This window comes from Oncorhynchus tshawytscha, linkage group LG20 (genome assembly GCF_018296145.1).
Source record: "Oncorhynchus tshawytscha isolate Ot180627B linkage group LG20, Otsh_v2.0, whole genome shotgun sequence".
Taxonomy (NCBI): domain Eukaryota; kingdom Metazoa; phylum Chordata; class Actinopteri; order Salmoniformes; family Salmonidae; genus Oncorhynchus; species Oncorhynchus tshawytscha.
The window spans coordinates 11,922,009-11,935,690 of NC_056448.1; the positions used below are offsets into that span (position 1 = coordinate 11,922,009).

A 13,682-nucleotide genomic window follows, 5' to 3' on the forward strand; every position below is an offset into this window, starting at 1 on the left:
CACACACACACTCACGCATGATCACACACTCTAAGTCATTTACCTGAGCCGTTTGCTTCGTCTGATGACTAGTTCCAGTAGAGCTCTATCTGATAAGAGGACTGTAAAAGCCCGGAGGACGGCTGTTCAACAAAGTGCCGGCCTGTGTCTCGGTTTCCCCGGCGATGTGTCACTGTGCCGGTAACCATGTGAACAGTAACAGTCCCTACAGAAGCAGGCTATATCAGGCTAATCCTGAATACCTGGGTCTGGATTGAATTGACTGGGATCATGTGGTGCCAGATATCGTTCGACCATTGCCCAAACCAGATCGGTCTATCATCTCTGGATGGAGTGAAAAAAGAACTGCAAACCACCGTTGAATGTGAATTAGGAAACAATGTGGGGAATTCAATATTTGTGCGTTGACGTTAGTGAGCGGGACGTTTCTCTGACAGATATGGGAAGCTGTGACAGGAAGCAGTGTGTAGGTTGCCAGACTGCAACTGAACACGCGTAGAGGAGCTGAGAGGATCCAGCCACCTCTCCCTGTCCGTCTCCTTTTCAGTGGCAAGCCAAACCTCAGCCTAGGCTGCAGCCTCTGCCGACTGTCTGTCTTCCAACACCATGTTAAGACACAGAACACACCATGGACCCACATACTCCTCTACGGCCCCCTCTGCCAAACCATCTCTCACAGGCGTACAGTGACGCACACACAGATAGCCAGACAAAAACACAAGCTTCCAAAGTAACAAACTAAAGAAGACATGTGAAAGCACGTACACGTAGACACACATAGACACATGTACACATAGACACATGTACACATAGACACATGTACACATAGACACATGTACACATAGACACATGTACACAGGCGCGAACAAACACAGTCACAAGGTAACCAAGACAAATGGTTTCATAGCAGGCCAGCATCAGCCCCACCTGCTCTGTGTCTATCAGCTTGTGGGCCGTGTGTGTGTGTGTGTGTGTGTGTGTGTGTGTGTGTGTGTGTGTGTGTGTGTGTGTGTGTGTGTGTGTGTGTGTGTGTGTGTGTGTGTGTGTGTGTGTGTGTGTGTGTGTGTGTGTGTGTGTGTGTGTGTGTGTGTGTCCCACCAGCTTAACATACATCAAACTAAACTTTGATTCGGTTTGTATAAATCTCTGATGAGACCATAACATATTCCCCATCTCAGACATTCTATCCCGGTTCCCACACTGCCAACCCTCATCTTCTCTCTATCCTGAGCCCACTGCTCTCAAGGGTGTCCGTTACATACATTAGACTGTGATCAAGACAAGAACCCTACCTTCACCCAAACATCCCCCTCCCTCAATACTTCCTCCAAAAACCACAGGTGCAGCCTTAAGCCTCCCTTTCCCTCGCTCCAAACTTCACACACCCCTAAAAGTCCCCCTCCGGCCCACTGCCCTCTGTGGTTACCAGTCTCATGCAGTCCCACTGCTGGAGCAGAACATCTGTCCTGGGATCAGGTTCTGTTTGGGGAACATGATCCATATCCTGTCAGGAAGCAGTCTGGGACCTGCTACTGCTGCTGGGCTTCTGTATCCTGCTCTAGCCCCTGCTACACTTACAGTAGGCCTTCGTTCAATCACTGATGCCACAAGACTTCACCTAAACTGAATAATCAAAGAAAATGCCATCCTATAACACCAAAGCAATTACACTGAAATAGCATCTCTGTAGGAAATGGTATTTCACAAGAGACTGCAATCAAAGGAGTTTTTCAACATATAGTCACTTATCATCTGTGTCTTTACTGTAGAACAAAAACGAGAAAAGCTCAAAGTTATCGAGCGATATGTTGCCATGGTGTGTTCCTCCCATACAGTACAGTACGGAAGGTGGGATCCGGGACAAGGAGAGGGTGAGCTGACCTCGTTTACATTGTTACGTCTAGATGATGATAAAGCCAGTCGTTTCGCCCTGCTTGTGGCCTTGCGGCATCTCCACACCACCTCGAATGTTACATGTTATGTTTATCTGAAATGGATATCATGTTTAAGCGACGTCGAAGTGTGGCCGTGTCTTTCACTAACTGGCTTTCACTCCTACCCTGCGTGGCGCCAGAAGACTCAAGGACTTTCAGCAGCCATGTCACGCATACTATGGAGCGAAATAGGCCTAAATGCAACGAGTAGTAGAAGAGTCAATTGTGTAAGTTGTAACCTCACACTGTATGGTGCATGGCCTATTCAGAAAAGATGTATGCAGCATTGTTACTGCAGGAATTAAGTATGTCAATCTATTCTTTGGGAACTTTGCATCAGCCTAAACAACAGGTGGCGAATTAACCACGCTGTGAAGATTCATGAGTTACCTCCCATGTGTGTTATCCTCATTTAGAGAACCATGCCTGATCTGTCCCAGCAGCACCGGGAAGAGGGCTGAGGGGGAGAGGGCTGAGGGGGAGAGGGCTGACGGGGAGAGGGCTGACGGGGAGAGGGCTGAGGGGGAGAGGCCTGAGGGGGAGAGGGCTGAGGGGGAGAGGCCTGAGGGGGAGAGGGCTGAGGGGGAGAGGGCCTGAGGGGAGAGGGCTGAGGGGGAGAGGCCTGAGGAGGAGAGGGAGAGGCCTGAGGGGGAGAGGGCTGAGGGGGAGAGGGGGAGAGGCCTGAGGGGGAGAGGGCTGAGGGGCTGAGGAGGAGAGGGAGGGGAGAGGCCTGAGGGTGAGGGGAGAGCTGAGGGGGAGAGGGGGGGGAGAGGCCTGAGGGGGAGAGGGCTGAGGGGAGAGGCCTGGGGGAGAGGGCTGAGGGGGAGAGGCCTGAGGGGAGAGGGCTGAGGGGGAGGGGAGGCCTGAGGGGGAGAGGCCTGAGGGGGAGAGGGCTGAGGGGGGGTGCTGAGGGGAGGGCTGAGGGGGAGAGGGCTGAGGGGGAGAGGCCTGAGGAGGAGAGGGAGAGGCCTGAGGGGGAGAGGGCTGAGGGGGAGAGGGAGAGGCCTGAGGGGGAGAGGGCTGAGGAGGAGAGGGAGAGGCCTGAGGGGAGAGGGCTGAGGGGGAGAGGGGGGGAGAGGCCTGAGGGGGAGAGGCCTGAGGGGGAGGGGCTGAGGGGGAGAGGGGAGAGGCCTGACGGGGAGGGTGCTGAGGGGGAGAGGGCTGAGGGGGAGAGGGCTGAGGGGGAGAGGGCTAGAAGAGAGAGAACAGACTGCGAGAGATGGAGCGATAGAGAAAGAGTGGACAGGGAGAAAGAGAGGATTGGGAGAGAGAGGGCCAGTCATAAAGCTAGCACACAACTCTGCCTCTCCGACCAACCAGAACCAAGTCTTCGTTCACTGTACCCACTAAAACAGCAGTTCGGGTTGGCAGGCTGAGCTTAAAACATGAGTGGGAAACGAGAAGCAGCTGGTCTCCTGTCCTCCCAGCTCGGCCGGCATGTCTCTCTGTCTATGCGAGCTTTCTCTGTGCTTCATGGGAGAACTGATGCCCACAGGATACACAAAGGTGAATCTGTATGACTGCTGTGAGGTTTTGACTATGTTAAATCAGCGAGACAGACAGACTTCAGCTTAAAATAGTCCATTCTGCTGCGAAGTCAAGTGATATACTGTGTAGATGTCTCCGTTGACATAAGTCTACCATACTGATCATCAGCCAAAGTATTTTGAGACAAACCGTGAAAGCTGCCTACAGCCTTTTGTGTCTGGCCTTGATCCTTTACAAACACTGCAGACCCCAAATCTCAGCACCTTATCGGTCCACAGTGCATATCAAAACCAGAAGCATAGCAGGACCATTCTCTCCATGCCAGACGATCCTGGAACATTCCAAGGTGTTTAGTGGCTTACAGTATCTGCCATTCAAGGCCATCAATGCATCTGATTATGTTATGGTTGTTTATATGATGTTCTGCAGGCACAATACATAGTATTGTATCTTGTCCTCCCAGACTCACATTCATGTAGAACTATAAGATAATAGGGTTAGCGCTATAACATGGAATGGCTTGGCTGGTTACCTATAATCACCATATGTTTTGATGCGAAGTTCATTAGCAGCCAAATAGCATCTGGAATGAACACACCAAAATGATGCTTGATTTAGTTATCTTTCATATGAGGGGAATCCTAGTTCAAGTGAACAGAGAGAGAGGCAGTGATTTTACAGACTGTGGTTAAACATTTGCCACCCCAAAATGGACAACATTTTCTGTGGTATAAGGAGGGCTTATAGTCCATGGGCCAACAGAAAATGTTGTCCATTTTGGGGTGGCAAAGGTTTGATGGCATTAAATTGATGTGATACAACTTGATATGATACAACTTGATATGATAACCTCTCCAAAAAAGTATCTTTCTATGTTTTTCATACATTTACATATCTTGTTGTATCGGAGTCTAGAATAGAATGTTCACAGGCTGATGAAAGTAAGTTGAGACAAGTTGAAATGTTCACATGCTGTCCCTACAGACCCTGGTTCGATACTAGGCTGTGTCACAACCGGCCATGACCGGGAGTCCCATAGGGCGACGCACATTTGCCCCAGCGTTGTCCGGGTTAGGGGAGGTTTTGGCCGGGGTGGGATTTACCTGGCTCATCATGCTCTAGCGACTCCTTGTGGTGGGCTGGGCGCCTGCAGGTTGACTTTGGTCATCAGTTGAACAGTGTTTTCTCTGACACATTGGTGCAGCTGGCTTCCAGGTTAAGTGGGCGTTGTGAACCCGGGTCAGTAGTGATGCCTCAGTGCCTCAGACCACTGCACCACTCGGGAGGCCCTTGTTTGTTTTTATTTAACTGGACTGATGGTCAAGTCTCAGCAGAGGGAGGGCATGTCGAAGTGAAGAAGTGGGTTTCATTTGATTTCTAAAAGTCTTGAATAAAAACAGCATTGTGTTCTAGTCATTGTCTTTGAATGTACTGAAACTGTCTTTAAGGACCAGGATTAAATCATTGCAATCAGTGATTGGTACATAAGGAGACTGGAGGCCCTTCATGGCGAAATCACTGATAATAAATTACTTGGCAAATGGTCCAAAATCCTCTTCTATACACGGTCCCTTGAAAAAATTGAACAGTGAGCTTTGTTTGGCCATTTTCCTTGGTTTTCCTAGTTAAGTTGACTAGTGAGTCTTAGCTAGCTAGCTAATGGTGAGTGGCCTACACCGTGTAGGATAGCTACTGTTTACTGCACATGGTATCAGTGTGAAGTGACACATGCCAGAACCCGCACATTACTATGAAATTGATAAACTGATTGTTGTTGGGGAATTTTTACAATTTCTTGTATAGTTTTTTCCTGGTAAATAATTAAGCATAATTCAAATTCATTACATAGGCCTAAATGAAATAAAATCTAGTGCTGTACATGAAATCAATGTAAGATGTCCTCGAGTGTCCTAAAAGGCATCTGAAATTGATTTTTATTGTCAAAATATATCCATTGTGTTTTCTCACCCCGTCCCTACTGCCTGCTATAAATTATATCTGATTGTGTATGCATGTTTAGGCCAGTGCTTGAGTTGGACAGAAATAGGTGCTGGTACTCATTTTTGGTGCCGGTACCATTTATATTTAAATGCAGGAACTCCTCAATACTTTTTAGCTAATATTCTACAGAAGGTGCAGGGACTCAAGCAGAAGAACATTTGAGGTGCCGGTACTCAGTTCCGGTGAGTTCATTCCCAAATCAAGCACTGTGTTAGGTAAACATACATAAAAACTACAGTACATTCGGAAAGTATTCAGACCCCTTGACCTTTTTTATGTTACCCTACACCCTTATTCTATAATCAAATAAATAAAAAATGTTCCTCATCAATCTATACACAATACTCCATAATGACAAAGCAAAGAGGTTTTTAGAAATGTTCGCGAAATGTTTTAGAAATGTATAAAAAAAAATATATATATATATTTACATAAGTATTCAGACCCTTTGCTATGAGACTCGAAATTGAGTTCAGATGCATCCTGTTTCCATAGATCATCCTTAAGATGTTTCTACAACTTGACTGTAGTCCACCTGTGGTAAATTCAATTGATTGGGCATGATTTGGAAAGGCACACACCTGTCAAAGGTCCCCCAGTTGACAATGCGTGTCAGAGCAAAGACCAAGCCATGCGGTAGAAGGAATTGTCCATAGAGTTCCGAGACACAATTGTATTGAGGCACAAATCTGGGGAAGGGTACCAAAACATTTTTGCAGCATTGAAAAGTTTGGAACCACCAATACTCTTCCTAGAGTTGGCCGCCCAGCCAAACTGAGCAATCAGGGGAAGAGGGCCTTGGTCAGGGAGGTGACCAAGAGCTCGATGGTCACTTTGACAGAGCTCCAGAATTCCTCTGTGGAGATGGGAGAACCCTCCAGAAGGACAACCATCTCTGCAACACTCCACCAATCAGGCGGAAGCCACTCCTCAGTAAAAGGCACGACAGCCCACTTGGAGTTTGACAAAAGGCACCTAAAGGACTCTCAGACCATGAAAAACAAGATTCTCTGGTCTGATGAAACCAAGATTGAGCTCTTTTTCCTGAATGCCAAGCGTCACATCTGGAGGAAACCTGGCACCATCCCTACGGTGAAGCTTGGTGGTAGCAGCATCCTGCTGTGGGGATGTTTTTCAGTGGCAGGGACTGGGAGACTAGTCAGGATCGAGGGAATGAACGGAGCAAAGTACAGAGAGATCCTTGATGAAAACCTGCTCCAGAGCACTCAGGACCTCAGACTGGGGCAAAGGTTCACCTTCCATCAGGACAACAACCCTCAGCACACAGGCAAGACAACGCATATGTTTTATACTGAATGTTATCAGATCTTCAAGCAAAACCTAATATTAGATAAAAAGGAACCTGAGTGAACAAATAACATAACAATTACATACTTGTTTCATTTATTTCAAAAAACAAAGTTATGCATCACCCAGTGCCGCTGTGTGGAAAAAGTAATTGCCCCCGTACATTCAATAACTGGTTGTTCCACGTTTAGCTGCAACGACTCCAACCAAACGCTTCCTGTAGTTGTTGATCAGTCTCTCACTCTGCTGTGAATACATTTCGGCCCACTTGTCCATGCAGAACTGCTTTAACTCAGCAACCTTTGTAGGTTTTCAAGCATGAACTGCTCATTTCAAGTCCTGCCACAACATCTCAATTGGGATTAGGTCTGGACTTTGACTAGGCCATTCCAAAACTTCAATTTTGTTTCTTTTTAGCCATTTTCATGTAGACTTGATTTGTGTGTTTTGGATCATTGTCTTGCTGCACGACCCTGCTGCACTTCAGCTGCAGCTCACAGGCGGATGGCCTGACATTCTCCTGTAGAATTATCTGATACAGAGCAGAAGTCATTGTTCCTTCTATAAAGACAAGTCGTCCAGGTCCTGAGGCAGCAAAGCATCCCCAAACCATCCCACTACCACCACCATGCATGACTGTTGGTATAAGGTTCTCATGGTGGAATGCATTCTTTGGTTTTCAGCAGGAATAATGGGAGAGACTATACATTTTTGGGGTCATTTGTAAACTCAGATTCCCTTGATCTAATATTTAAAAAAAAATCTAATAACATTCCGTATCAAAAATATCCAAAAATAGAGAAAATCAGAAAGGGGGAAATGCTTTTTCGCGGCTCTATATATATCTATCTTTTCATCTCATTGGGTGTGGACCTCCAGCTGTCTTTGTGGTACCATTTAAAAGTTCAAATGGTAGAACATTTACCCACCCTGTGTTCAAGAGCATGTTGTGTTTCAACCAATGGCGAGCACAACACAAAAGCCTTACATGATGTAAAATAGGTTCTAAGCTACAACAGATGCAAACATGGAACCTGAGTTTATGAGCTTTTAAATAATTGACGTTAAAAAGTTATGATTTTTTTTAACAATTTAATTTAAACTATTTACATTTGACACTTTAGTAATTTATCTATAATAAAATTGTTTCAAAAACATGTTTGTAAGCTTGTAAATGATATCAATCTCAACCGTTTATCTTTTCCAGTGATGAGGACATGGATGGATGTCTCATGGTAGGGTGGGGTACGCAAAATTGGTCAACTGTTGAATGTTTTGGCATTCAGGTCCAAAAAGAATTTTCTGATCCCTTCTATAATGGTAAAAATATGTATGGAAGGTTTCATTCAAATCGAAAGGAGTGCTGTCAAAAAGTGATTGAATTCAAATAAATTTACCCCAAAGACAAAACTCAATGAACCAAGACAGTCACAGCTATTTTAGAGGTGGGGGGGGCGTGCATGTGTATGTGCTCCTTTGAGAGTGGGAGATTAGCTTTACAGCTTGTCGCCCAACTGTGTTCTTAACAAGTGTGTGACAAATGAACACTTCTGCACAGGTCAAACCTATCTCGAAATGAAACACCATGGAAAATGGAAAAACAACAGCAGCTATGGCTAAATAAAACCAAACCTTCCCATACAAAAAAACACCAGCTATAGTATAATGAAGTCTATGCATATGTAAACTAGGTTCGCTTGAAATGATTGACACTTGTTGCTCGGTACAAACAAATGCAAACATCCATGATTAACTCCACATAATCAACCTCTTTCTCTCAGTTGAGAGCCTTTGAAACAGGGCAGATGACAAAGAGGGGAATCTTCCCCAGCCGAGCCTCCGGCCGTGGATCCTCTGCAGTTCATCACAAAGCTTATGGGACACCATGACACTGTCGCCATTCATTGTAAATGACAACTGGCTGTCCATCTTAAAACAATTCAAAACATGAGCAGAGGGGGGCAGGATGGGGGGGGGCAGGACGGGGGGGGCAGATGACTGCTCACATGCTAGGCCCGGTGGAGATCATAATAGCTTTGCCCCATCATAAATACCGCTGGGCAAAAAATAGACCCACCACCAACCTCCCAGTGAGTCTCTGCTCCTCCTCGCCCCAACAATACACGCAGTAAACCTGCCTGCAGTTTGTGAAATCATGCCTTTGCTCAAAGTGACTAAAACTACAGTACTCAGCCACTAGGCTAGGTAAGCATCACAAAAAGAGGATAAGTTATTAACGACCCAGGTGGATGAACAGAAGAAGATAGAGAATATATTGGTTTATCGGGGTGATTCTCAGCTCAAAACCCACCTTTCACATGCCCAGAGCCTACTTTGGGTCCAGACCCATAGTTTAAGAAACCCTGCTCTAAGCACTAGATATACTATATAAAGTCTTGGCAGCACAAAAAACATGCGTTTTGATATATCAGTTGTGAAAACCACCAGCAGACAATCAGATACAGTACTAAAATCTAATTAAATATAGACCATGCTGTAGTTTCTTCAAAATCAGTCCCAGAGTCCATCAACAGAGAAAGATGGACAGAGTCCCGTAGTACAGAGAGAGATAAAGTCCAGTATTAAACTACTCACCATTAGTCCCCGGGCTCAGTGAAGCCAGTCCAGTCACCAGCAGTACAGTCCTCCATGCCCATCCCCACGGCAACCACACCACCATCATCCTGTGGTACTGTACAACCGCACGCACAATCCCTGAGACGCTAGCTGGCACCACGGCTGCACCCGGCGCTACACTGAGAAGGTGTGTGTGCGCGAGTGTGTGCCTCTATGTGAGTAAGTGCTAGTCCCCCTCTCTCTTCTCTGCGATCTCAGGAACTCCCCACCACACACAGCCACCCAGCAGCCTCCAGCGCTACACAGTGACAGCCTGAGAGAGAGAGAGAGAGAGAGAGAGATGGGGAGGAGGAGGAGGGAAGGAGGGTGTTACTCAGTTGCTCTGCTGTTTGGTCAGCCTTTTCTCTGAACACCTCGTGGGGCGAACAACAAAAGAACAGCTGAGCCTGCCTGGACCCCACACACACACACACACACACACACACACACACACACACACACACACACACACACACACACACACACACACACACACACACACACACACATGAACACATACACTCGCTGCTCAAAAGGAAGACATTGGCAGGGCCAGACACACACACACACACACACACACACACACACACACACACACACACACACACATGAACACATACACTCGCTGCTCAAAAGGAAGACATTGGCAGGGCCAGACACACACACACACACACACACACACACACACACACACACACACACACACACATATGAACACATACACTCGCTGCTCAAAAGGAAGACATTGGCAGGGCCAGACACACACACACACACACACACACACACACACACACACACACAGAGAGAGAGAGAGAGAGAGGATGAGAGGGAAGTAAAGATTGTTCCTCATAGATGTGCATTAGAGAAGTCTGGTCGCCAGAACTCATCCACGAGCATGATTTAAAGTAAAGTGTTGTCGCTACTTCATCCACTGTGGGAAGTGCAGCTGGATGAATCTTTGCTATGGTTGTACCATATCCAGATTGACATACCATCATACTGTTCCTGTACCATACAGGGGTATACGGTATTACCGACAGTGCACACAAGGGGCGCTATATCTTTCCAAACAAAACAACAACAAAAACATTTTAAAAAACAATAACATTCACGCACAAAACAAAATGAGGCAGCAGGGATCTTGATTTTGGAATTAAACGCTATACCGCCCAAGCCTAATCTCTACATATCTCTGAGGTTTAGGACAGCAATTGCCCTCCTGTTTGTGTGACAGCTCATCACAGACCAGTTACAAAGCAGAATGCAAAGTGTGATAGAAACACACGCGGACGGCCAGACACACACACACACATTCATACATACATACATACTCACTTACTCACAAAAGCTCTTCACACGTCAGGTGATTACCGCCCACACCTCCGGGCAGCAACACGCCTCCTCTCTCTCACTAATCCACCCGAACATACACACACACACACAACCTCCCAATTTGGCCAAATTCCATCAGGCAGCACAAGACTTTCTGCGGGTTACAACCTTAAGAGGATTAGCCCAGCTATTACCAAGATTACATCAAGTTTGCTAGAGTGCCCCTCAAACCAGTTAGCGGTGAAGTGATGGTGCAACAGGATGCCATACCATGCCATTCTGAAGCGTGATTTGGTGGAGGGTGCGTGTTTCCCCAAAAGAGAAAAGAAAGGAACGGCCCAAATGGTGGGGTGAGTGGTCTCCCAAATAAAGACAATAACAACGGCCAATTAGTGGTTAAAGGAAAATCAACAATGTGAAAGTGGAAACAACCAACCAACCAAATGGGATCCTGTTCTTCCACACCTGCTGTGCCTCCATAAGGACAAACACCCTGAATCCACTTCTCTCCCAGCCAGGATAGGAGACAGGACTCAACCAAATGGGATCCTGTTCTTCCACACCTGCTGTGCCTCCATAAGGACAAACACCCTGAATCCACTTCTCTCCCAGCCAGGATAGGAGACAGGACAAGAGGGCAGTAGACAGGGTCTGTAGTCTGGGGCTCTTTCCCTGGAAGGCTGTACGTCTGTCTGTCACTCCTGATTTGCACCGTGCTCTGGATTAAATGTGATAAGTCTACTTTCCCTGGAGCATGAGTGCATGGGGAGAGATGTGAACGGGTCAGCGCACCTCACACACCCCCTCGGAGCTGCATCAAACGCCCAGCATGGTTTCCCCCTGTCCTGCTCAAGCAGCCGCGAAGACCCAGAGAGATGGGGGCGCAGCTGGTGGGGATGGTTGGTGGGGGTCTAGTCAGGCAGATAAAGGGGTTGTGGAAGTGGGGGTGGGCTAGCAGGGTGGGGGATTTTGAAATGTGGTTAAATGAACCCTTTCTATCCTTCCCGCCTCTCACTAAGCCAAAAGTCGCCTTGATTCCTCCTTTGAGCTCCAAACCGCAGATCTACTTTTCAAGTCTTGTTACATAAAGCTCCGTCTGTTGCTAAGGTTTCCTAAAGGCGCCAGCATGATACAGTTCGGTTGACAGCTAGCCGAAGTCGGGTAGGCGAACCGAATGAGTGTAAAAACGCCAAAAAAGCATCAACAGTACTGTTTGAACATTTGGGACGCCATAGCCAGTATACACTTCCTCAAAATAGTCTAAATTAATCTAAGATAGCTCAAGAAATATGTACTTAATTTTTACATTTTTGCTGAGGAGATACATTTTATATCTAACTAAGATGTTATGTGCAGTATTTCTCTACAAAAAAAAATGGGCATGAAAATGAGTCTTCTCTCGTTGAATGACAGCAAAGACTTTATTGAAGAATCCCTACAGTTGACCAATCACGGACGAAGGGGTGTAGACTTTGGCTCCCGAATATCGGCTGGCCTCGAGAAAAAAATGTGTGTCCCTGAAGAACCCCAAAAAACTTCAACAAAGTCCAACATCATCAAAAACGTCACAGGCTACTATAATCATCATAATATATGCACAAACTTTTCCAAACTGTTTCGACTGGTGGGGCCCGAAGCATGCGGCCGTCTTAAGAAGAACAATCAGTCAGCACCTTGCCGGTTTCAGAAAAGCACACTATTATTAGCTGTGTTTAGACATGCAAAGCACCTGTATACAACAGCATGACTCATTTGGCTGGTACTTGGTGTCTTTGTTGGTTATCACTACCACCCACAAATATGTTCTTTGAGAACATTTGTAAAAAAAAAAAAATATATATATATATATATATATTAGCAGTTAATGTGGCATGAAAATAAGCCAAGCTACTCGAAATTTGAAGAGCAAATGTTGAGGCAAAACACCTTTCATCATACTGCAAGAGGAATGGTGAAGAATAACCACAGAAACCTCACCACTAAGACGCGAAAGGAAAAGCTGTGACAACAACACAGATGATGGAATTACGATGGGCCAGCGAAGGTATGCCTGTCATGAGCAATGTTCCGCTGACGGCCACACTGAACCCGGGCTCTGGAGAGAGCGCAGCGGTTAAACCTGATGTCAGAGAATCTTGGCTCGAGGGCCATTTTTAACGTGGCAACACAGCTGCCTGGAGCAGGGAGCCCAATCAGGGTGCAGGGATAGAGAGGAGCGTGACATCACGTTCATCCCTGGGCCAGACAGTGAGACGTACTTCCTCCCTCTGTGGAGCGCTCATCAACTTCATCCTCATTTCACATTGAGAACACTGACATCTTCCTTATTGTGAGCCAGCTCCCACCTCCCTCTCTCACACAGACTGCTGGTTTCTCTATAGAGATATTAGCCATTTATTAACTACCTTGTCAGTTAGCAAAATTAGGGCAATTAAATGTGGTAGCCAGGTTTGTGGAATACGTTTGTTACCCGGCAAACCAATACTGTTACATTTTTGTTATAAAACGTACCCACCTGCTTTGGCAAGTCAACACAATAGCCATGACAGAAGCAGCAGCATCATCATTGTATGACCCAACACTATAAATCACTACGTGTGAATCCCATTTGAATGTGAACCCTCCATGCACATACTCAGTGGTTTGGTTCCTTGGAGAGTCCAGAGGAGCTGCTGCTTTCTCTCTAGCTCACAGCTCTCCTCTCTAGCAGAGTCTCGTCGAGAATGAGAAGAAAGAAAGAGCCTTATGAATATGCAAGAGTCACACAATGGGACAGCTCAGAGATTCTGCTCCGATTCCAGCTTTGAAGTCCCGAAGAATGCTGAGTGAGAAGAAAGAAAGGAAAAAGTTTATTCAAGAAAAGTAAAAGACTGTCACAGCAAGGCTCTCTCTCTCTCTGTGAGGGAGGGAAGACATGGGGAGCTGCTGAAAGCACAGGCTCACAATCATTCCTATTGCTGCAGATGCAAATGGATAAGGCTCCTCCACAAACCCATTTAGCAG

The 13,682-nt window shown here is 46.4% G+C and overlaps 1 protein-coding gene across 3 annotated transcripts in view; it reads right to left on the reverse strand.

The window, feature by feature from the left end:
* Positions 1–13,682, reverse strand: part of bmpr1bb (bone morphogenetic protein receptor, type IBb) — a 110,602-nt gene that overhangs the window by 27,414 nt on the left and 69,506 nt on the right. For all 3 annotated transcript variants that reach the window (XM_042302195.1, XM_042302194.1, XM_042302193.1), the window contains one exon: positions 9,327–9,621. In XM_042302195.1, coding sequence (XP_042158129.1) covers positions 9,327–9,414 — 88 coding nt within the window. In that variant the 5' untranslated portion in view covers positions 9,415–9,621. The remainder of the gene's footprint in view (positions 1–9,326; positions 9,622–13,682) is intronic.